The sequence below is a fragment of the Lepisma saccharinum genome, chromosome 10 (assembly GCF_977018435.1).
Source record: "Lepisma saccharinum chromosome 10, izLepSacc3.1, whole genome shotgun sequence".
NCBI classification, from domain to species: Eukaryota; Metazoa; Arthropoda; class Insecta; order Zygentoma; family Lepismatidae; genus Lepisma; species Lepisma saccharinum.
In genome coordinates this window covers 82209023-82232874 of record NC_139238.1, presented here as the reverse complement: position 1 = coordinate 82232874, position 23852 = coordinate 82209023, and the positions used below count along the sequence as shown (strand labels likewise).

The window sequence follows — 23852 nt, the reverse complement described above, 5'->3', positions numbered from 1 at the left end:
ACTGCCTATGCCGAAGATGCCACTCAAATTATCGACATAGAAATAGGTGACAAGCTGTATATAGAAAACCCAGCATTGTCTGCAGCCAGAAATCCCATCCAGGCTATATTCTTATTTTCGCGCCATGTCTAGGCAGGGTATCGTGAACGAGCTGCATAAACCTGCACGACGAAACTACAAACGACTGGCGGTGGTGACCAAAGGCGTGGATGACCTTTGGCAGGCTGACCTTGTGGAAATGAGTAGCGGCAACCTAAAAAATTTACATAAAATCAACAAAGGATACAAGTATCTTCTTACTGTTATAGATACATTTTCAAAATTTGCGTGGGCTTTGCCCCTCAAGGCTAAAACAGGTGTGTGCGTAATGGAAGCATTCAAAACTATTTTCAATGAAAGTGGCAGGCGACCTCGATTTCTTCAAACGGATAACGGAAAGGAATTTTACAACTCGATATTTCAACAGTTTGTTCAGAAGCAAAATATTCAACATTACTCGACTTTCAGTCACATCAAAGCCAGCATAGTGGAACGTTTTAACCGTACTCTCAAAACACGCATGTGGAAACGATTCACGCTTCAAGGTAACCACAAGTGGGTCAATGTGCTTCCGGAACTCGTAAACAACTATAATCACAGTTTGCATAGCACGATACGTATGAAGCCTGCCGATGTCAGCAAGTCTGATGAGGCACAATTGATCTCTACTGTTTATTGCCCCAAGTACCGGCCCACTAACAAAAAACCGAAATTCAAAATTGGAGACCAAGTAAGAATTAGTAAATTTAAGCGCATGTTTGAAAAAGGCTTTACCAAAAACTGGAGTACGGAACTTTTCACTGTTGCTCGATTGTTACCCGGTAACCGTCACACGTATATAATAAAAGATAATCGCGACGAAATTTTGAAAGGGCGATTCTACGAGGAGGAACTCTCTAAAACAAAATACCCCAATACGTATCTTATCGAAAAAGTATTACGTAGAAAAGGTGACAAACTGTTGGTGAAATGGTTGGGACTCGAGGAAAAAAGTTGGATCGACGCAAACGAGGTGATTGTGTAACGGGTGCTTGGGATGTGGTGAGGCGACTGCCAGATTTTCCCCCGGAGCGTCAGGCTAGGAAAAACGGCGAACTGTTGCCGGACAACATTCGCTGCCTTATTGTCGGACCTTCAGGGTGTGGGAAAACAACTTTACTTATTGATAATTTTCTTCTTGCCCCCGACTGGTTAGATTGGAAGAACAGGCACTTGTATGTTTTTTCCAAAAGTTTGGAGCAAGCAAAATATCAACAGCTGACAAAACTGTACGAAGGGCTGAGCATAGCTACTTTTGCCTCCGAAGTAATGCCACTAGACTGCTGCCATGAAAATTCGGTGGTGGTCTTCGACGATGTCATCCTGGAGAACCATAACGAAATTCGCAATTTTTTTACACAGGGGCGGCACAGAGGCATGGACTGCTTCTACCTTGCTCAGACTTTTTCTAAAATTCCCAAGCAGCTTCTCCGAGACAACGCTAATTTTATTTGCTTGTTTCGTCAAGACCACACCAATTTAAAACATGCTTACGATGATTATGTAGGCGGGGACATGAACTACAATCAGTTTTCCAAATTTTGCTCTTCATGCTGGAATCAAAATGATTTCGGATTCGCCACGATAGACATGACGAGGAAACCCAATGACGGAAAATACAGAAACAAAATAAACAACTTTCTAAACGTTGCGACGTTACAAGAAACGTCTTGACGTATTATAAATAACAAATGATGAAACGCAAACTCGCAGACGACAACCTGAAGCTGCGCGACTACCTGGCCAAACGCTTCAGGGGTTGGAAATCAGAGAATCGCGGAATTTACGAAGAGAAAAAGCGACAGGACCAACCTATTATTGATGCTATAAGTGGACTAGGTAAAGACATCAAAGATGTTACCGAGCAAAACAAAGATTTAATCAACGAGCTCGTGCCACTTGCTGCTCGAAATTATGCTGTGCCTACACCGATATCCAGTATTCACACTACCCCGTTCGAACTTGGAGCTGCACCTCTGAGACGTCAGGTTCTAGGCAGTACCTCTTCGGACAAGGTAGTTGAATTAGGTCCGTTGGCGAGAGATTACCTGAGCACCGGGAAATTTGAAAAGGACGAGGTGTTTGGATTGTACCCCTTTGTGGAACCTAACGAGGGTGTGGTTTGGAAAATTGGAAAGTCAAAAGTTACGTTCGAAGGTGACGACGTGAAAATTAATTTGGGTGAGAAGAACAGCTGGACTAGGTATCCTGGCACTGTGGGCCTGTGGGAACTTATCACCAAAAAGCAACCTAAAGATTACACAGACGAGGATTACCAAAGTTACACAGAAATTTTAATCATGACGGATGCCCTGTACCAAAACAACGATGCAACACAGAATCGCGTAAAATCAAGCAGTGGAGAAAAATACAGGAACCTCATCAAGCCAATATGGAACCAGCTCAAGACTGGCAGCGGTGTCAAACTCTACAATACCCTACCTAAAGAGTTTGTTTGGGTAGACGACGTAAGGAAGCTTGTAGATCGATTGCTGGTTATCGCAGGCGAAGAAAATGCAGGCAATCGCAACTTCCACAACGAGAAGGTGGGCATCATGGACATGATTAGCACCAAGCTTAGCAACTTTATTGTCAACGACAACAAAGGTATAGGTTACCTTATCAAAATCATCAACACCCTGCCTCCCAAATTCTGGAATGTGGCCGAGGGTCGAGGTCTCGTGAACGACATCATCAACAAGCTACCCTTCGAGATGCACCTACCAGGTTACCAATACTGCGGACCGGGTACCAAACTGGAACGGCGACTGGAGAGAGGAGACAAAGGGGTAAATCTGCTGGATGCTGCATGCAAGGATCACGATATTGCTTACAACACATATACGAATTTAGATGCGCGTCACGATGCTGATAGAAAATTGGAGCATGCCGCGTTCGGGAGACTCGTCAGCAGAGACGCCTCGCTGGGTGAACGGGTTGCAGCATTGGGCACGACCATTGCCATGAATACAAAACGAAAATTGGGGTGGGGGCTGTAATTAAATAACATACAGTAAAAAAATGTCTACAGACTTACCAACAGAAGTGTTATACAAAATATTTACATTTACTTTCGACGATAGTCACGAGGATGTTAAAAAGCTTATTGATTTAGTTAAAATAACACCACAATTTCGCTTGCCCTGTGAAATGCTACTTCTGGATCATCTGAGAAAAATAAGCGGTGTAAAATCTTCTTCTTCCCCCTATGCTTTTTTTTTTCGGGCTGCTGATGAAAAATTGGCTGATAAGATGGACAACTTCACGAGTGGAGACAGGGGAGGAGACGATATACAGACGACTGGTATGCTTCAAATGCTGAAACCAGCAGGATCATCGATCACTTGATCGCATTAGGCAATGCCGAAATTTTTTTCTATAAATAACACACTGTAAAAAAATCTACGAGACCAAAAAAAATATTTCTTCGATATGAGTGAAAAAATTAGTGACGTCCAGGCATTAAAACAAATGCTAAATTTGTCAGTCGAATATATAAAAATTCAGGAATTGGAAGTGGACAAACCTTATGCAATAACTTCTGGTTCAATTGTTGCAACCCAGTTTGGTCCTAAAGTACGTCTGTTGCTCAACGGACAATACAGTCTATTTTTACCAGATCGATACGCTAGCATGTTATCCGACGAGAAGCTATCCATTTTAATCGAGAACACAACTCGAATCGTGTACAAGGGGACAAAAGAACTTCTTGGTAAGAAAACAAAGCACATAATCGAATTTGTTTAATAGCTACAAAGTATATATAAATAACATACCGTAAAAAAATTATACAAGGGAGAAACAAAAAAATCTCGGAACATATATAAAATAACATATCGTAAAAAAAAAAAATACATCATGAAGCCCAAGGGCGTCGTGTACCAGATACCATATTCGAATCTGAAAACGCTGGGTGCCCTCGATGGGTTACTCACCAAGAAACAACTCAAGAAGAAACGTTCATGCTTGTCCAAAGGACACGGAATGAAATTGCTGCTCAGCACTCCACAATTGAAAAAGTTGCAGCATTCGCGGAAGCAGCAGAAGATTGGAGGTTTCATATTCAGCATTCCGGCCATCTTGGCAGCTTTGGGTGCAGTGGGCAGCTTGGCTGGAGGCAGTGCCGCTATCGCCAAAACCGTCATCGATGCAAAGAAGAACAAGGCCGAGCTGGAAGAACAGAAACGTCACAACCTGGCTATGGAGAAGAAGGGGAAAGGTGTGACCAAAAAGCGAAAAAACAACCTCGATGCTTTGAAGAAATATAAAAAAAAGAAGAAGCCCTGTCCAACTTCGATATTGAATCTCTGATCGAACCGTTGGGAATAAGAAACTTCAGGGGTGTTTTCATGTCCGATTCTCTACCCTCTGCTGTGAAGAAAAAGGAGTATGGCGTGGTCAACCTAGACAGTTACAAAAATCCTGGTACACATTGGATATGCTACCTCAAAATTGACGATGACAATGCATTTGTTTTCGATTCGTTCGGTGGCACACCGCCTGCCAGGTTGGTGAAGTATCTCAGTGTTGCCAACCTCTACTACAATGACAAACGCATCCAGGGTTTCACCGATGTTAATTGCGGCCACCTATGCCTTTCCGTTCTCGCATACATGTCTAAAATAAATAACCCCTCAGTGGAGCATTTTCAGAAAGCATTGTGGTACCTAAAACACCATGGGAGTGTTCCATCTCACCAGCGAGACTTCGGTCTTGAAACTCGCGTTGCATGACGACATCATCTATCCTAAATCTATTGCTCTTCGTGCATTCTACAGCATGTACCTGATACCCAATGTCACGGAGCACAATAACAAAATTACTGTTGGAAATGAAAAAATAGTTATCACGCCAGGACAGTACAATCTGTCTACCTTGCAAGCCCAATTGCCAAGAAATATACTGCTATCTCAAAATTCTGTAACTCACAGAGTTGAAATTGTGTCTGCTACGGAAACAGTAGACCTAGGCACTGTTGGAGAGCTTCTGGGATTCGAGGACAACACAAAGCTCGAACCTGGCATCAAGCACATCGGTGCCAACATTCCTAAATTTCTAGCCATCGAGACTCTGAACATACATTGCAACGTGGCAGAAGGCATGATCACCAAATCCTCGGATGGCATCCCAGGCAGCCACAAGCAGACAGGTATCATCGCTACGTTCAAACCAAACTCTGAATTCATGGAACCGATTATATACACACCCTCACCACCGATATACTTCCCCATATCTCGTAATCGCATAGACAACATAGAATTGGCAGTGACAAACGAGAAGGGGGAGGTGGTGAATTTTGCCGGAGCTACTACCACCGCCGTCGTGGAGATTAACGTATAATAAATAACAATCATGGAGCAAATCGAAAGTTACGAGTTGCAGTCCTTCCCACCCAATCGTCGCACGTTCGCCAATTTGAACGAACCGAACAGGGAGATTGAATACGATGTGGACGTCGGGGATGGGTTCATTCACCCTCACAGAGCTGATTTGTATATCAAGTTTGATGTGGTGAAGAGAGACAACGGGGAAGCATTTAACGCCAATGCAAATTTAAAACTTGTGGACAATTTTGTACCGCATCTGTTCTCGCAAGTGGAAGTTAGAAAGCATGGCACCGTCATCGATAGGGTTGACTACCCCGGGATTACTTCTACAGCTGTGGCAACACTGAAGCTCTCCAAGACCGATGCAGCATACTACCAGGCAGGGGGATTCGAAGCAGGTACAAAAATCAAAACTCAAAGCCACACAGTACTGTTTCCCATGCGCTTGCTTCCAGGCTTTTTCTCCGACTATACGGAGATTATGTGGAAGGGTGGTTTACGCGTCACTTTTCGCAGAAGCGCCAACGACAACGATGTGCTGATGCGTTACAGCACCTTGGGTGCAGACGGTACAGCACTTGCCAACACACTACCCGACGCTGCCAAGTGCGTCATCCAGTCCATGGAGCTGCGCATGCCTGTGGTAGAATACGAATCTAATTACGGTCTCAAGTACAAAGCCGACATCTTGAAGAACCCCCAAGTGCCCATCCAGTTTTACGGCTACCAGTGTGTGCAGAAACCTGCTTCTGGCAACCATTTTGAATTTGATGTTACTACGCAGTTCAACAGCATCCGGTACGATATGCCAGAGTTTGCAGTTGTGCTCTTCCAGACAGGGAAGGACAACAACCAAGAGAAAGATTCTAGCCAGTTTGACAATTGCAAAATTAAGAATATTTACCTCAAAAATGGTAGGAATGAAGTTTTCCCACGCGAGAACTACAACCTAAACATTACAAACAACGATTACCTGAAACTTTACGAGGCGTACACAGCTTACAAAAGAGTGACCTCCGGCAATGTGGACGTGTACTACAATCCCAACGAGTTCATAGCTCGCAGACCCATGTTCGTCATCAACACATCTAAGAGAAAGCAGGTGGTTGTCAACGATCGTACCAACATAAAGATCGTATGCGAGTTCCACGACGCCTTGCCTGCAGATACTTTGTGCAGCGCCATTCTTATTGCAGAGAAAACATTTGTGTATGATGTCAAGAATGAAAGAGTGACTGAACAGTTTTAGGTGCAAGAAAAAAATTATACTGACCGTAGGTCCAAATATTAGATTCCTATTAACCTCCAGGGTGTGTGAGAAATGGCTATTGATCTTCTAACAATACAGCTTCCACAATCCTCACAATAATCTGAAAATATTAATAAAATTAAACATCGTTGCATTTAGAAATAATCATACTTGAGCGCACAAAGGAACTTCCCCTTTGGCTCTGCGTATGCCCTCTTTTCGCCCCGTAGGACACGGCGAGGAATTAGTTCCGTTGAAAATTTGCAATTTTTTGTTACATGTGTTGATTTTTTTATTAAAATCATCAATAAAAACCTAATAATTTGATGTACTTTTTTAAGATTTGGTATGGTTCGCATAACATGCTGGAGAAGATGTATTAAGCTGATGATGACCCCATTCCATAGTGTGCTCGTTACATGGAAGCACACAAAGTTTGTTGTCCGCAGCATCAAGTGCCACCTTATCGATAGCATCCGTATGCACCTCATGGAGGTGGCTAACTATGCGATGTTCTTTTCTTGTGATCTGCTTCTTCTCAAACAAACATTTCTTGTATAGCTCTATGTCGAACTGTGAAACAACACTTCGTCCTACTCCTTTTGCCTTTTTTATCTCCTTGGACTCATCCACAAATCTAATACAGTACATTTTTGCTCTGAGGGCCACAAACTCTGCAATGATTCTTCCTCTGGCCTCATCTTTCATTTTCCCCACTGTCATCTCGTTCTGGATGCCAGACAGCTTGTACTTCTCGAGGGAATCTTCTGAGTAGTTGGAGAAGTCAAAGTGCTCAGCTAATATTCTGTAATCTTCAAACAGATCCTCGGTCCTAATACAATAAACGAAGCTATCTGTGTCCATGTATGCTACTTGAATGCGATCTTGAAAATGAGGTTGCATAACTTCGTAATGGAAGCAATACATGGCAAGTTTGGACAGTTCTAGGACCGTGGCTCCAACAGCTATTGGCTTATCGAGTGTTACTTGCTTCTTCCCCCTCTCGATTAACATTAGGTCATCAGTAAATCTTGTAAAATTTTTATAGAAAGGATCGGCGATTAACTTCTCGCATTTCCGAGGATTAGATACCAGATCGCAGTTAATTCGATTTCGAACCTGCTCCATTGTTTTGCCAAAAATGCTGTTATTTAGCAACTTGTAGTGGTCTTTATCAGCAGCTGACGTGGCTCGTGCCCGGCTTTGTGTATTGTCACTGATGTAAGGCTCCAACCACTTCTTCTGTGTAAACTTCAAAGCCTTGTGGACTCGCTTCAAAATCAATCCTTGTTGCAAATAAAATTGCAATAATCGATAATGTAGCACATAGTTCTGTTTGTTGTGAAATGTTAACATGAGCTTCTTGTCATTTTTACCACCAGGAGGAACTTCCATCTGTGGTGCCATAGCAAAACCATGATGCTTGTCGTGAAGTTGGTGAGGATACTCGAGATCAACTTCAAGAAAACACCCACACGAATGATCAGCAGGCCATTTCAGAAATTCACGATTCGCAAGTTCGTCTTCCTCCATCCACATGTAATCTCCAATAGGCAAGAATTGAGACATGGCCCATCCATATAAATTGTTCATATCAATGTAGGATATGAATGTTGAAGGGGTGTTGGGGTTGTAGTTGGGCATGTACTTGTTATTGGCCTTGATGTATCTGAGTGGTGCTTGGACAATGCCTCCTCGAATGGCATCCTCGATAAAAAGGTGATGGTCTATATTACTGATGAGGCCAATCTTCACTTTTGTACTTTTTAGCATTGCTTCCCAGGACCAACCGGGGGTAGTGGAACTATATGCAGGATCCAACCCATGTGTACTTATGCATCTGCGTCTGTGGGACTCGAAGACATCAGCCAACAAGGTTGTGTCGAGTTTTAAATATACATCATGGTAATCTCGCATATTCCGGCATCCAAAAGCCTCGAAAACTTTTTTTGCATGCTGGTAGTCGTCTACTGAGCAGGTGCTATTTGTTAGGCGACTACAAAAAACTTCCCGTGGCGGAAGTTGTAGCTCGTTAAACTTTCCAAAATTATCCATATACTCGTATGGGTATATGGATTTTTGTTTCAGGAGGTTGAGATGCTTATTTTCAAACAAGCGTTTGGTTTCTACGAGCTCATTCTCGGTCAACTGTTCAGCTAATCCTGCTAAGCTCGATGGTAAAAACTGGTAGCTGTCCAGGAATCGAATCTCGACCAGATTTTTTCTTCCCTCTACTCTCACCCACTTGCTGAATGAAATGTATTTTTCCTTTGTTTGAGGGATGATATTAATGCGTTCGGAATCACAACCAAGTTCCTTTACAAACAAATGCGCATCGTAACCTTTTAAGTTATGTATCAAAACTGGTACAAAACTTAAAACCTTGATCTGCAAGTTGCATTTGTTACAAACACTGACGCTGACGACCTCCCCACTCCAATGATTATGATGGTAAACTTTCCAATTATTTTCAGTGAAAGCACACTCACAAATTTCGCAGATGGTAGCACGATTATGTTCTTCCTCTTGTTGTGGTGTGGGTGGTGGCATTGGTACTTTAAGGTCAAGAAGCTTGGTAAGTTGTTTTGTAAACTCTATAAGAGTTTCAATGAATACTTTAGGGGCACTCGCACCAAAATACAACTTAAACTTTGGCATGTTGGTCATACTATGGGGGTATGCATAAACTGGTAGCAGGGCAAAGCTACACGGAGTGTGGTGGCTGATATGAACAGACTTGGGACCTGCTTTAGTAGATGTTGGTAATTTAAGCAGGCTTTCAAAATCTGCATAGAGCACCACAGGATGCTTCAACAGTGCTTTCAGTTTCCAAAATTTCATTACATCTAAATGCTTTGGCATTTTTATTGTTGCAACTGCATGTTTGGCACATCGCACCATGTGCTTTTGCAGCTCAAGATCAGGCGACTGTCGTCTCCCATAAAATATTGCAAGACAACAATCGCATATTTGGATTTTGCCCTCATGCTTTGTAATTTGCCTTGCAACAAGTTTTGGTAAATCATTTATAAGGCAATAGTGGTACACATTTTTATTTTTAATTAATAAAAGGCGAATAACCTTCTGCCTGTCTACTATTTTGCTAACTCGAAGAGTATATATGTTATTTGGAGAATCATATGTAAAAACATTTACAGCAATCTTCGAGTTGCATTGCCTCTCAAAACAATCGATGCTATCCAAAGTAACAGGGTATTCAATGCCAGCCATCATTGGTTCAAATTTTTTGAGGTATTCCGGTTTGTTATAGTTGTATAATTTATTCCGGTTATTGTTTGGAAGATGGTGAGCAGCAATAATACACCATAAAAAACATTGATTATCATTATTTTTGATATTGATCACTGCTTTTTTGTTTTGTATCCATAAGGGTAGCTTGACGTAACTATTTCCACGAAGAGGCTTGTACTTGGCCACCTTGACTTCTAGGTGACAAGATGAGAACTCGGGCAATAAACAAAGTTTCCACCCTGAGCCCCTCCCTTCGAATGCTTCGTGTTTTGCCAGCAACACCTCATACAAATTTTCGATGACAGTATTTAAGTTTACATCATCGGCAGCATGCAATGGGATCGGATGGCCAGAATAGTGATGGAAAGTATGTATTTCGTTATGGGTTTTGTTATAGGTTTCGTAAATACCGCTGAATATTAAAGACAGTTTGATCGAGAAGCTCAACAAAAATTCTCGCACCTTATTGATGACATCCTTTTTGATTTCTCTCAAGAAGGTGTTTAAATCACAACCTTCATCAGCATCGTACGAAATATCAAAACCCCTCTCTAGAGTGATTCGTGTCTCACTCCTTGGCTTTTTGTTCGGACTATGTGGTTGGGGGGCTTCCAGTTTACGCTTTCTCCCCAGTTGCCACTGGCTTGATCCCCCCCCACATATTTTATGATGCCTTGCCATATGCGATTTTGTAATAGCCATATTACAGTTCTTGCACTCCATTGTAGCCTCTGTAGTGGTCCGCTTCTCCTTACTTGGGTTGCATCTTTTCCGATGGTAGGATATATTTGATTTTGAAATTATTTTTCCACATGTCGAGCACGCAATTTTGGGGGCCATTGTATCCTTGTTTATTTATATACAATTTTTCACATAGCAATCCTAAAAAAAAGGGGGAGTAATCAAAAATTTCCATTTTATGTTTCTGTATAATTATATAATAAGGGTGGGTTTTATATAAATAGTAAATCTAGAAGATGCAAGAAGCATCTATCGGGTATTTTATATTTCAAACCAGGAAAAAATAATATCAAACAGAAAATATTAGGGGGAAAATTTGATAAAAATACATCAATTTTGATTGTTGCAAAAGAAAAAGCTTCACACATCGTATGAGTTCTCCAAAATAATAATAAAAATTTCTTCCAACATATACTCAGAAAAATTAGGTCTGTTTTTGCTACAGGCTTAATGCATTTTTGGCAGATGGTGTGTTGATGAGGGCCACTTTCACCTTCATGGCGTGGTGTTAAGCACAGGGGTAACCTTTACTCATATGTATATTTCAGTTCGGCAACATAACCAATAAATTACATTTAACTTTTTTCACCATTTCAAAATCTATATATAGCTCGCTTATATTTAGCACACTTATTGTTGCAAGTTGGCTATTTTGTTTATGTAGCACTCGGATTATAAATATATATAAAAAAACCACATCATCGTAATAACCATAGCCATGATTGATTTGGACATACAGTTTAAAATAAAATAATAAAAAAAAAAACTGCACTTTAATATGCACCGCGTACATATTTCCTAGCAACAACGACACACTGAAAAAAAAAAAAGTTAAGTTTGAGTTCGGGTTTTAAGTCCACTTTATGCACAGTAAGACTAATCGGGACTGGACCTACACTTTAAAATAAGATCCAAACCACTTATACCTCCACCGGGAATCGAACCCCCGGGACCCCTTAATTACAAGGTGATAACACTACTACTGCACCATGAAGAGGTCCTCAGAAGAAAAAAAAAAATAGTCCAGCAACCCTCATACGGAAAACAATAACAAAACTAGATTTTGTAAATTTGCAAGGAACATATTGTTCAAGCTAGTAACATTTACGTTTCCAGCATGTTCCAAATATAAAAACGAAAAAAAAAAAAAAAAGAGATGCGAAACATATCCACAATATACAAGAACTGCTAGGTTTATTTCAAGAAGTTTGTACCTCTCTCACAGAAGCTCCACTAAATTCATAAATCAAAGCCACATCATTCAGACTATATGAAACAGTATTACTCACCCACTAAAAAATCTTGCTAGTACTATTTCACTTTAAAAACTGATGCAAAACTGAACTCTACCACGTAGGACAATTAGTTATATTCCCAGCGCTAGGATAAAAAAGTATCGCGTCGCTAAAACATACGTGAACCAATAGAAATTCACAACAATTCGCCACAGAAAATAGTCCCTCTCGCTTCTTAGCCATTTTATTTTGAACGCACATCACATCATTCCTACCATGCTGTCAAATGACGTCACTATCTCCCAACAGTTGGCAAAGTTGACACGCAACTGTTTAGAGAGCAGTAAACCGAACACCACAATTTTCGAACATACTGAATTACACAACACTTTGAAATTCCGAGCTTATTGTTCCCAAAACCGGAGGTACTGAAAAAATTCTGGTGTCATGCATTTGTTCGAACTACACGGCACTTTGCAATTTCCCGCAACAAGTTAAAAGCTGGAAAATTCAAAGAGCATCCTGCTTATTTGTGTCTCCCCTCACAACACAAGCGAATGGTAGTGTAACAATAGTAGCGCCGCTATCGAGGTAGAACTCCAGATTTTTCCAGGGTCACAGCATTCAAAGCTTTGTCACACTAGCTGGGAACTCACAATGCCAGTTTCCAACTATTTTTTTTTTTTTTACTTTCTATAGAGAACTTTGGAACTTCCCAGGGTCGATACATATCCAACAATATTGCAACATTATGAAGAATGCATAATTTTCAGAATTTTCCTTCTTCACCCAGTAACAAACGTCGCACACTTGCTTTTTGGTACCAAAACTAATCCCTACACTACAATGCGCATATATACAGTTAATAACTCTTACATATATTTTTCGAATATCGACATTTACATAGAAATAAATATGTTGATAGCAACATTGGCAACTGTATAAGATTGGTTTATTACTACAAACAGAGGCACTCGCAAAATTACAAGAAGAGAGAGAGGGGGGTATCAACACTTCACCACCGTGCCATTGCTAGAGATGAATAATAAGCAAACCGTCGAGTTTAGCCAAAAAAGTTCATAGGCATGGTTATTTTATATACCAGGCATATATAAAATTACTTTTTGGTTCTCGTGAATCTTTTCAGAGGTGCAAGAGCCTATATACGCCTCCTCCCAATGCAATAGATTATGAGCAAATATTGCTATACTAGGCTATACTGCACAGGGGAGAGGGGGGTGAAATATAGGTTAAGTTAGGTTCTCCCCGAGAGTAATTTGTAAATATGGGGTAGGGGCAGGAGGGCAAAGAGCCCTCGTACTTGTAGGGCCACAGGTATAAGTTAAGTTAGGTCCTTCAAGAGAGTAACTTGTATTTTTAAGAGGAGAGCAAAAAAAAAGCACCCCGTACTTGGGAGTGAAGAAATTTTTTCTCGCCTCATACTTGGGGCGAGGTGGCCTTATATTTGGGGCGCGAGTCCAAAATAAGTCAATTTCATGTATTTTTTACCTATATTATAGCATTTTCTAAGCATATTCATAGAAAAATTAGGTTAAGTTAGGCCCTTCTCGAGAGTGAGGTGAGCTCATACTTGGGGCGAGGTGGCCTCATACTTGGGGCGAGGTGGACTCATACTTGGGGCGAGGTGGACTCATACTTGGGGCGCGAGTCCAAAATAAGCCAATTTCATGCATTTTTTACCTATATTATAGCATTTTCTAAGCATATTCATAGAAAAATTAGGTTAAGTTAGGCCCTTCTCGAGAGTGAGGTGAGCTCATACTTGGGGCGAGGTGGCCTCATACTTGGGGCGAGGTGGACTCATACTTGGGGCGAGGGAATTTTTTTTGTCGTAGCAGATTACGCTGAGGGCCCAAAAGTTGGTGCCTTACAGGGAAATACCATAGGTTAAGTTAGCCTCTTCTCGAAAGTGGGAAAAAACATAGTGTTGCAGTGTTGCCAACCTCGCCATTTTTATGTTGTTAAAAAAGAACAGCTAGATCCAGCTCCGCCCCTTTCTACCTACTTGTATTTTACATTGTACATGTAGGAAATGTAGATTACGAGTAGACAAGTACAGCAAAACCTCGTTAATCCGGACTAATGGGGGGATAAGTTGACCGGTTTAACGAAAGTCCGGATTAACTGAAATAACCTACAAGAACAGTAGAAAGTGAATTAAAACTCCGTTTATAGCAACAAAACACGTTTATTATGGTGTATTTAAAGGGCATAGGCTTAAATACACTATACAGTACAGTAAAATGTAAAGCAATACTGTACATACAATGCAGTACGTACAATATGATGCGATTGTTGACTTCTAGCCACATTTAAAACCTTGCATTCTGCTTTTTTTTTTACCTGTCCGGATTAAGCGAAGTCCGACTTATCGGGATCGGGATTAACGAGGTTTTACTGTAGTGTGCACGACTTGTAGCTTACGTGCTATTCTTAGGGTTAGGTGGGAGAACAGCGTACGCTGAACCTCTCCCGCTCAATAAAGATTTAATATTATTATTATTCGATGCCATGTACTACCAACAAATTTTTAAATCGTGTAGAAGGCATGAAAGTAAGATGATTTTCTTAATATTGTTTCTTATCTCCGAGGTTTCGTTTCGACGGAACCAGCCATCGAAGTATACGGCGTAGGTATGCAACCACGCGGTACATATTTCAGGGATGGTATCGAGACGAGACGAGATTCGGCAGTGACTCGTATTTGGTCTTGCAAAGCAAGTCTCGGCCTTGTTTCGAGTTCTCAACATCCACCCTTTATCGTCTTGAGATATGTAGAGCCATTTTTTTCATTCACTTCGGTCTATTGAAGGGGCACAAGGGCGTGTATCGTACGTCCATGTTTTAAAAATGCAACATTCTTCTTCTTCTTCTTTTAACACTAATTAACACAATGTATAAATTTTACCTCAGGTAAAAGCTCTGTCTTTAAGAAAGAAAACAAAACCAATTTCATCTGTCCACGTCAATTAGTTCTCGACTTACGATTTTGTTTTGTACTTCGCTGCAAGTTTGAAAAGCCCGCGCTTGAAATGGCTGCTGCGTTCTTCAAAAGACAGGCGCGCGAGAGGTCCGGTGTGTAAAGGGGAATTCCCCAGTCTTTAGAGCTGAAAAAAGAGTTAAATCCCCTGGATTAAACGGAAACCGTCTAACCCGGAAACGGAAATCAAAATAAGCCTTTATACGGAAAAATTTCAATGTTCCAGAATGCATTCTTCAGGGGAAAAAATGTTATCTCTGTTCTTTCCAGTTTCCGCGCTCATCAATCACCTCTAAAATGAAACTCAGGTGTCTACCACGTACCAAAAAAAGGGGGCTGATGGGGTAACAGCCGATCCAGAAATTTTGAGAAAATAATTTTTTAGATTGAAAGTTGTAAAAGACTAGAGAAAATCCAAAGTGTGTTTAAAAAAGAATGACTCAATTTCAAATAATTAATTTTAATAACGAAAATGTGTTACAGTTACCCAACAAATTATAAACTATTACGTAAGTCCTCGGGTTTCACTCACCGTATTATAAATGCTCTACGTGCCTCCAGCTGCTGCACGGATAACATCAAGACGACAGCTGAATTCGTTCCAAACGCGTCTGAGAGTGTCGTGTCTTCTTCCACAGAATTTACTGCAGCATTGTTTTACGTATCCTCACAAGAAAAAGTCACAGGGTGTAATGTCTTGCTGAATTGGAGAACACAAAACGCGTTTGTTAGACGTCGTCTTGTTAACGACTAAGGTATTTGGGCGCTACTAGTGGTATCTAGCGGCAGTCATTTAAACTCTAGGCCACGGCGGTTCAAGTAGCACAAGTTTCATTCATTTGTTGCACAGATATAAGGTTTTAAAATCGGGTCACTCTTTTCGAAACACACTGCACACAACTGAAAACCAGCATTAAAATGATCCCCGATTGCCATTTCTGTTTTTGAACAGTTTTTAAAACTAGAGCTAAAAATGGTATTTATTGGCAATATTCTATCGTGCATTTCGCCTCATCTCCTCAGGGTGAAATTATATGATATCCTCTTTTACAATTCCAGCCCCTCCTAAATAAAATCCTGCGTATACGACAGCGAGTCAGCTGCACCTGTTTTGATATTTGAAGTTTTCCCCTTCCCCTTATTTAGGAAGGGGCCTAGGCTTTACTTTAGTCTGGCAATTTTCATCACGCCTGCAAAGACAATAGTTATGCCTGATATTAACACGAGAGTAAGCGAGATAAATTATACGAGGTTTATTTTTAATTAGGGGCCGTTTTGAAATAAAACGAAAACATGCAAAGGAAGAAATTTAATTATATCTGTGGCTGTTCATATGTACATTCAGCTACTTCTCAACGTAGTTCCCATAGTTGTTGAGACACTTGTACTAGCGGTAGATGAGCTTTTGTAGAATTCTGCGGCCAAGTCAGAAAGCCAATCCGTCACAGTCTGTTTGGCTTCATCGGCGCTGTTGAATCACTTCCCAGCGAGGAAAGTCTTCAAGTGGAGGAATAGGTGATAATCGCTAGGGACGAGCTCCGGATTGTACGGAGGGTGGTCCATCTGCTCCCAGCCAAATGAGTCAATGAGCGACTGTGTGGCCGTGCGTTGTCGTGCAGCAACATGATACCGGAAGACAGCATTCCTCGTCGTTAGTTCTGTATTGCTCGGCGAAGTTTATTCAGAGTGTTGCAATATACGGCTGCATTAACTGTTTGTCCATTCGGCAGAAACTCAATCAGAAGCACCCAGAACCTATCCCAGAAGACGGTGAGCATGAGTCTCTTGGTGGAGGTCGCTTGCTTGAACTTCACTATTGTGGTGGATGATGTGTGGCGCCATTCTTTGGATTGTTCTTTTGTTTCGGGGATGTAGAGGGACTGGCGATAAATATCTGCCGCTTTCACAATTTTCGCGGTGAAAAACCTGATCACTGATCGTATCTCACACTCAGCGGGATTTTCAATCACCTGCACCACTTCCATTGTCCACCACAACCACACCAAGCGTTTCACAACGTGCAAATGACGTTTGTTTACGTGCAAGGGATGTCGGTAACTAACGCAAATGCACAAAACACCAAGCACGCAGTGTTGCCAACGTGAGCGCAAAACGACCCCTAATTAAAAAATAAAACTCGTATATTATAAACATACAATGATTTTTTTCTGGGAAGAAAGGTTTCGGTATTCTTATTCTTGTGTAAGAACTTTTTCAGAATATTGTGATCTATTTATAAACAATCAGCTATAAAAAGATGCGTATGTTGCGTACCGCAGAAAAAAAGCACAGTATACCTATAGTCTGAAATACGTGCGCTCCGCTACAACAAAACTTTTATTTCCCTGCTCTATTGGGCAATATATAATGCATTAGTATGTAATATATTGAGTAGAAATATTACGGTACACAGAAAACCATTAATACTATTTTACTAGAACAATGTTGCAAAGATGTGATGCTTAAGCCAATAACAAAGTATTGTTTCGTAAGTGACATTGTTCATTAATAGTGGGAATATTTTTTATGTATTATAAAAATTTTTAGAACATTATATTCTGTACTTCTCGAGATATCGACAGCCCAGTTTCGATAAGATTGTTAACTCTCATGGCCAGGCAGACGGGCAGATCGAGTTCCATTATGTTACGTTGAACTAATTTTGTGTTTATTGTTCTTGTAGTTTTTGAGATAGCTACCGATAGCTGGCGCGGACGGACGAACAGGCAGACAGATGGACGCGACTGTCGTGTAAGGATACTTTTTTTTAAAAGAAATCGTGTCTTCCAGTTTCGTCGAATGACCCAGTGGCGGATTATATCAGATTTCCAACTAAAGTAAAATTTTCGGCGAAAGGGGAATTCACGCTTCGCCGAATATTTTGAAGAGAAAGAATTATCCCTCCGCTGGGAAATTGCCAACTTCTTACTTCACATTAATAGAATGCTTCTATTTTCTTTGGAACGATTGGACATTTATCCGTCCCGAGTGTATATTTCGGGATTACGCAACAGAAATGTATTTCACTATTGTTTAAGAAAACTTAAAAATTTAAAAACAAAAAAAAAGTTTACCTTGTAGAACAAATCTGCAACAAACCCACAGAACTGAAGAAAATCGTTGAACGAACTACTTCAGTCGACCCACCTGTCAACCAACTCTCGAGCTCTGTCGGAAGTGGCTCAACACTTTAAGCCCCAAAAGCCGCCTTATATACAAGCCCCAGTACCGAATTAAAAAGATTCCGTAAAGAAAGAAAAGGAAGAAGGTAACCTAATGCAATTACCTTCAAAGTCGCGGTCCTAAGACAATTTTTCGGAAGCAAGTGTAAATCTTTCCGGAGTTCATTTCTGTCTTAGGATCTAAGGAAGCCATATTGTTAGGCGATACCCAAAATATTGTGAGGAAGGATAGGGGTTTCTTTCGTAACAAGATTAAGAACGGAAATTGAATTTGCTGAAAGAAGATTTGCCTACGTTGTTGCGAAAAAAAAAAAGAAATTCTCCAAGGTAGAAAATAAGGATGTTGTAGAGCAGTGGCGTACACTGCGTTCCAAAAAGGGGTAGGGGGCTGAGACTATATAATTTTGGACAGGTACCGATACTTGAGAATTGTAACAATTAAAAGTTGCTAAAAATATTTATCAGTCTATTACTTAGTGTGGTGTAGTCGGTAGGGCATTTGACTTCCACGCTGGAGACCCGGGTTCGATTCCAAGGCTGGGTGATCTAAGGTCTAAATTTTTCCGACCTTGTCACCGCATAGAGCGGCTCTTGGACTCACCCAGCCTCAAATCATTGGATACCCGAGGGGTAAAGGCGGCCGGAATGTTGTGCTGATCACATCACCTCCAAAATGGCCGAGATCGAGAATGTGTGGAGCCCTAGCCCCCACATCTCCTAAATGTGCCTTAACGACACGGTGCTATATGAACGGAGAACTTGACCTGTATATGCTTGTCCAGTTACATGCATCACCTTACCAAGAAATTTACTTTAAAATATTCAAGAATTACATCAGAATATTGAAAGAGATATTAAATTAAAATGCAAATTGGTGCAAAATCAAAGGGAAGTTTGAATTTTGCATAATTTCCAGGATAATCGGACTCCGCGAAAGTGTCACGCGACATTTTTTCGAACCCCGTGAAAAACCTTCGCCGCTTCATTTCTCTTGAAATTCTAGCCTGATTTGGTATATCACATCACCCACTTTCCTTTGAAATATTTGCGTTGAATTCAATATGGCGGTCAACAATATGTAGGACCTGCGCTTGACACGCACTCTCTGTGCCTAACCTATGTCTTTCATGACCAGGATAACTCCTTTACATTTTGTAGGGGGTGTTAAAGGACTTTTGACTCGTCATAGTTCATGTAATGAGTCTTTTATCAATCACATAGTTACGCATATTATTTTGTAGCTTTTGATACCATTACAATCCCAGAATGATTTTTTTATATGTTTAGAGTATGGCATGAGGGAAAAAAAAGTAAAGTGTTCCCCTGTGCATAGCACCACGCCATGATGGCGTATAGGGGGTGTGGGGTTAACGCCCCACACTTTCTTGATCCGGTCGTGAGTGGGAGTGATGTGATCAGCATCACTCCCCTGACCGCCTTTACCCCCCAGGGTTTCCCCCAGGTACCCATGTTATTCGACGCTGGGTGGGCGCCGGGGCCGCTTCCACCGTTAGAAAAGTTCCCGGATATGAACCGGCCGGGGATCGAACCCGGGACCTTTAGCATGGTAGTCAGACGCGTTACTGCCTGAGCCACCGCGGCATGAGGGACCAAATATATATTTTTTGACGATTTTTGGTGATGACATGTTTTGAGATATTTAACCCCTTAAGTGGGTGTTTCGATTTTATAAATTGAGTTACAAGCGGGTTACCCGAGCTGTGTTCGGGGTTGCAATGCGCAACGTTAAGCGGGTTGCTCGAGCTAGGTTCGGGCTAGAAAGTTTATTGCAACTTCAGATCGGGTAACGCGAATTGTTCTCGGGTATTGTTGTGTACACTATACGGAATCCGATGCGCAGTTGTTTTTGAGATGGAGAGAGATAGAGTGAGTGTGTGTGTGTGTGTGTGTGTGTGTGTGAGAGAGAGAGAGAAAGAGAGAGAGAGAGAAGAGAGAGAGAGAGAGAGAGAGAGAGAGAGAGAGAGAGAGAGAGAGAGAGAGAACTTAAACCTAAATGGGAATTGAAACTACTGCACACATAATTTAAAGTAAACTGTCTCACTACATTGTCAATGAGAGAGAGAAAGATAGAGAGAGGGAGAGAGAGAGAAAGATAGAGAAAGATAGAGAGAGGGAGAGAGAGAGAGATAGAGAAAGATAGAGGGAGAGAGAGAGAGAGAGAGAGAGAGAGAGAGTTAGAGTGTGTGTGTAACTTAAACCTAAATGGGAATTGAAACTACTGCACACATAATTTAAAGAAAACTTTCTCACTACATTGTCAAGGAGAGAGAGAAAGACAGAGAGAGAGAGAGAGAGAGAGAGAGAGAGAGAGAGAGAGTGGGTGTGTAACATAAACCTAAAATTGAAATGAAACTACTGCACACATAATTTAAAGTAAATCGTATGTTCAATCAAAGACCCCAGTTCAGCGAGCCCCCAGTCCGCCCCTGTCCCAGAGGGCACATGTCTCTGGACAACGTTATAACATTATAACATTACATGTCTTGTAAATGAGAGGAAGGCGAATGAACACACAAACATTGAAGCAAACTTTACAAAACGAAATGTATCTATGTATGTACTACTGTATATCCATTTAAAGAAAATAATTCCCCGCTACGGGAACATTGACTGGATCTGAAATGCACAAAAAGCTGCCAAATTCAAATGCCGGAGCACAACTCGGGCTCCCCGCTTTTAAGGTCAAAGGTGAAGGTCACGTCAAAATTATATTTTCATCCAAAGGTAGGCTTGTTATATATCGCTGGAAAGCTCGTTCTAATTCCCTGTACAATAAGCTTTATTTGAGCTTCCTAGGCGAAATAGGGGCGGAGTTACAGCACATTTAGTATAGCTAAGCGGGCTCAAAAAGGGCAATTTATGCGAACTTTGACCTTGAATAATTTAACAATTACAAGACGCACGAAACTCAAAATTTTCATAGTTACTAAGTTCCATGCATAGTTTCAACTCCCAAAATTTCATGAAAATCGGAGATGGTCAGGTTGGAAATTGCACATATCTGTGTTAATTTGGCATGGAAAGTCTCATTTGCAAATGTACTTATACATACATTTACACACGTTAGAAGAACTACAACAAACAACTTGCTGGCTTTCTACCTCCGCGATTTCAAACAAATGAACAACAAGTCCACTTGTCACGTGACCGAGTCAGCAACGGCGTGCTCTGCATTGTGGTCTTGATACCTTGTGAACTTGACGCTTTCGAACTGTACTAGATGACGCCACTTCCGGCAAGGCCATACTCCAAGTATGTACTTTGAACCTTTCGGTTTGTCATAAAAGCACAAACATGTGAAATGCCTTGCAACTTAAACATGTACAAAAATTAACAGTAGTCAATTAACATAAATAAATAATGAGAATCGTAAGTTCTTGCTAAAACTTATTTGGCTTTTTGCACGATATAACTATTCCTTCTACCTACATAAGATACCATGGGCACCCGCTAGAGGATCAAGAGAGGTCATTTCCCCTTCTTGTTTTTTTCAAAATTTATTTTATGCACAGATAGACTAATCGGGACTGATCCTACAGACTAAAGTTGGATTCGAACCACTATGTGCCTCCACCGGGTATCGAACCCTAGAATTCTTGATTACAAGGCTACCATGTTATCACTACGTCATAGGGGAGGACCTCCCCCTCTTGAAATAAGGAAAAATTACATATTTATTCTTATCTTTCCTGTTTTTCTGCCTCCCTTGCTTAACCTAAGCACACATTTCTTGTTACCCCCAGGGCTGTAGTCGAAGGTATACGGCGATATACGCCGTACGGCCTCTGGTTAACCACAATTCGTATACGTCTATTTTCGCTTCGTTTTGATTTATGTAATTTTGCCATTACTCCAGTGAGCTAACTTCGATCAAATACTTTTGATTCACGTGTCTATATAGACACCCACATCCAACTTTAGGGGGCCAAGTCACTTTCTCCCCCCTCCCCAAATTCACATAGAGGGACAGATTTGATATATAATTACACATATAAAAATATTATTTATGCCAACCTTGCCTCCACAAAATTTACTATAAGTTGCCACCTCTACCCACACTCATTCGCGTGCACTTCTGTACATCAAGGCCAGTGCTGGCCCACAGCATAACAGTTACAAAATTACTTCTTTAACTTTTGGTCTTTCATTATTTCTTTCCTGTTATCTCAAAAGAATCAACCTGCAAGCCTCCAAGGTTCGTCTTTTTCCGATATGGGGCCATCCGCACCCTCTTGCGGCGTGTTGACAAGACATCTGCGACACCGACACACCACCTTGGCCAGCTTATAGCCAAAGCCACGAAAGGGTCCAAATTGAAACAAGCAACCTTGAATTACCCAATGGGAGACAAGTTTATGTGAGGGAAACATTGTTTTCCAATAGGTAAGAGCTGAAAGAAAGCCAGAGTGCCATCGATAAAGTCTGTTGATGTCCTCAGTGTTGCGAACTACACGATTAAGTGCCCACATGTACTCAGGGTGGTATTTAAGAAATTTCCAGGGGGGGGGGGGAATTCCACCGACTGTCTAGAGACAGCATGAGATAATGCGTATATATTGTTGCATGACCTGATATAATATAATATAATATATATTTACACATATGTATGTATGTATGTGTATATATATATATATATATATATATATATATATATATATATATATATATATATTATATGAATGGTTGATTTGGTGTTTTAAGTCAACCTTTATGCACAGTAAGGCTAATTGGGACTGGACCTACAGTTTTAAAGTGGGAACCAAACCACACTGTGTTTCCACCGGGTATCCAACCCGGGACCAGTTTATTACAAGGTGACAATTTTAATTGGTAAATGGGGTTACTCCACACTTCGTTTTATGTCACTGAACTTTTTAAAGAAAGCTTTGAACAAAACATATTTTTAATAATTGATGAAAATGTGTATCTTGACACAAATAACTTTATGATCACAGCAGCTAATCGGGACTTTGCCTACAGTTTTTAAAGTGAGATTTTGACACCCACCGCCAGAAATCTAGTCTGGGACCTAACTGTTGGGGATGTTAATCAAACTTGGGGATAACTTTTGGGGGGAGGCAGAATCAAAAATTTTTCTACCACATAAGAATAGCACCCAAGTCTACTTTGCTAAAATTCTGTTACATTTGCGAAATCATAAAAATTACTCATTAATTTGCATCTCAGGAGCTTAACCCAAGTTCTATTAGCTTGTTAATTCTGAAAATTTGTTAGGTGGGCAATGAAAGTTAATGTACGAGTATATGTAACTTCATCACTAGATACATCAAGCCATCCATGCCACATAATTTTACATTTGTTAAATCTCTCATGGGCAACAAACAAAGAAACTCTAACACAGGCCCGTAGACAGGAATTCTTTGTAGGGGGGGGGGGCGAAGTCAATCCTAGAGGGGGCAAATTTTTAATTTATTGTGTCGCATTGGCAGATATAACAGGGTACACAGAGGCACTTGCCCCCTCCCCCAAAAGAGATAAGTAACAGAAAAGGGATGATATCTTGAAACTGCAACGAACAAAAGAACTTCGAGCAACATCAAATAGCAACATTTCGATAATGGCCTCTCCAGATTGCCAAAGAATATGAAGTTTAACATAAATACCTAGGTAGGCTAATAGGGACTGTATCTACTTGATATTTACAGGTCGATAATGTTAATATATGATTAATATGCACCAACAACTTTGGGCCTCTCTGCAGAACTGATTAAGGGAGCCCTTTATAAATTATGCTTCATATGATGC

The 23852-nt window shown here is 40.8% G+C and overlaps 2 protein-coding genes across 2 annotated transcripts in view; both read right to left on the bottom strand.

Annotated features, from left to right (window-relative positions):
• The window catches only part of LOC145993986 (rhodopsin-like), a 64291-nt gene extending 46230 nt beyond the window's left edge, over positions 1-18061 (bottom strand). The window contains exon 1 of the mRNA XM_083130021.1: positions 17958-18061. The gene's annotated coding sequence lies outside the window, so the exon portion shown is untranslated. The remainder of the gene's footprint in view (positions 1-17957) is intronic.
• LOC145994166 (uncharacterized) lies at positions 6991-9516 on the bottom strand. The gene has a single exon (XM_083130260.1). It carries the CDS (start codon positions 9514-9516, stop codon positions 6991-6993), a length of 2526 nt encoding a protein of 841 aa, XP_082986386.1.
• Positions 18062-23852: the final 5791 nt, after the last annotated feature.

Excerpts from the sequence above, each read along its gene's own strand:
- LOC145994166 (XM_083130260.1), bottom strand. The coding sequence starts at position 9,516 with ATGCCAAAGCATTTAGATGTAATGAAATTTTGGAAACTGAAAGCACTG.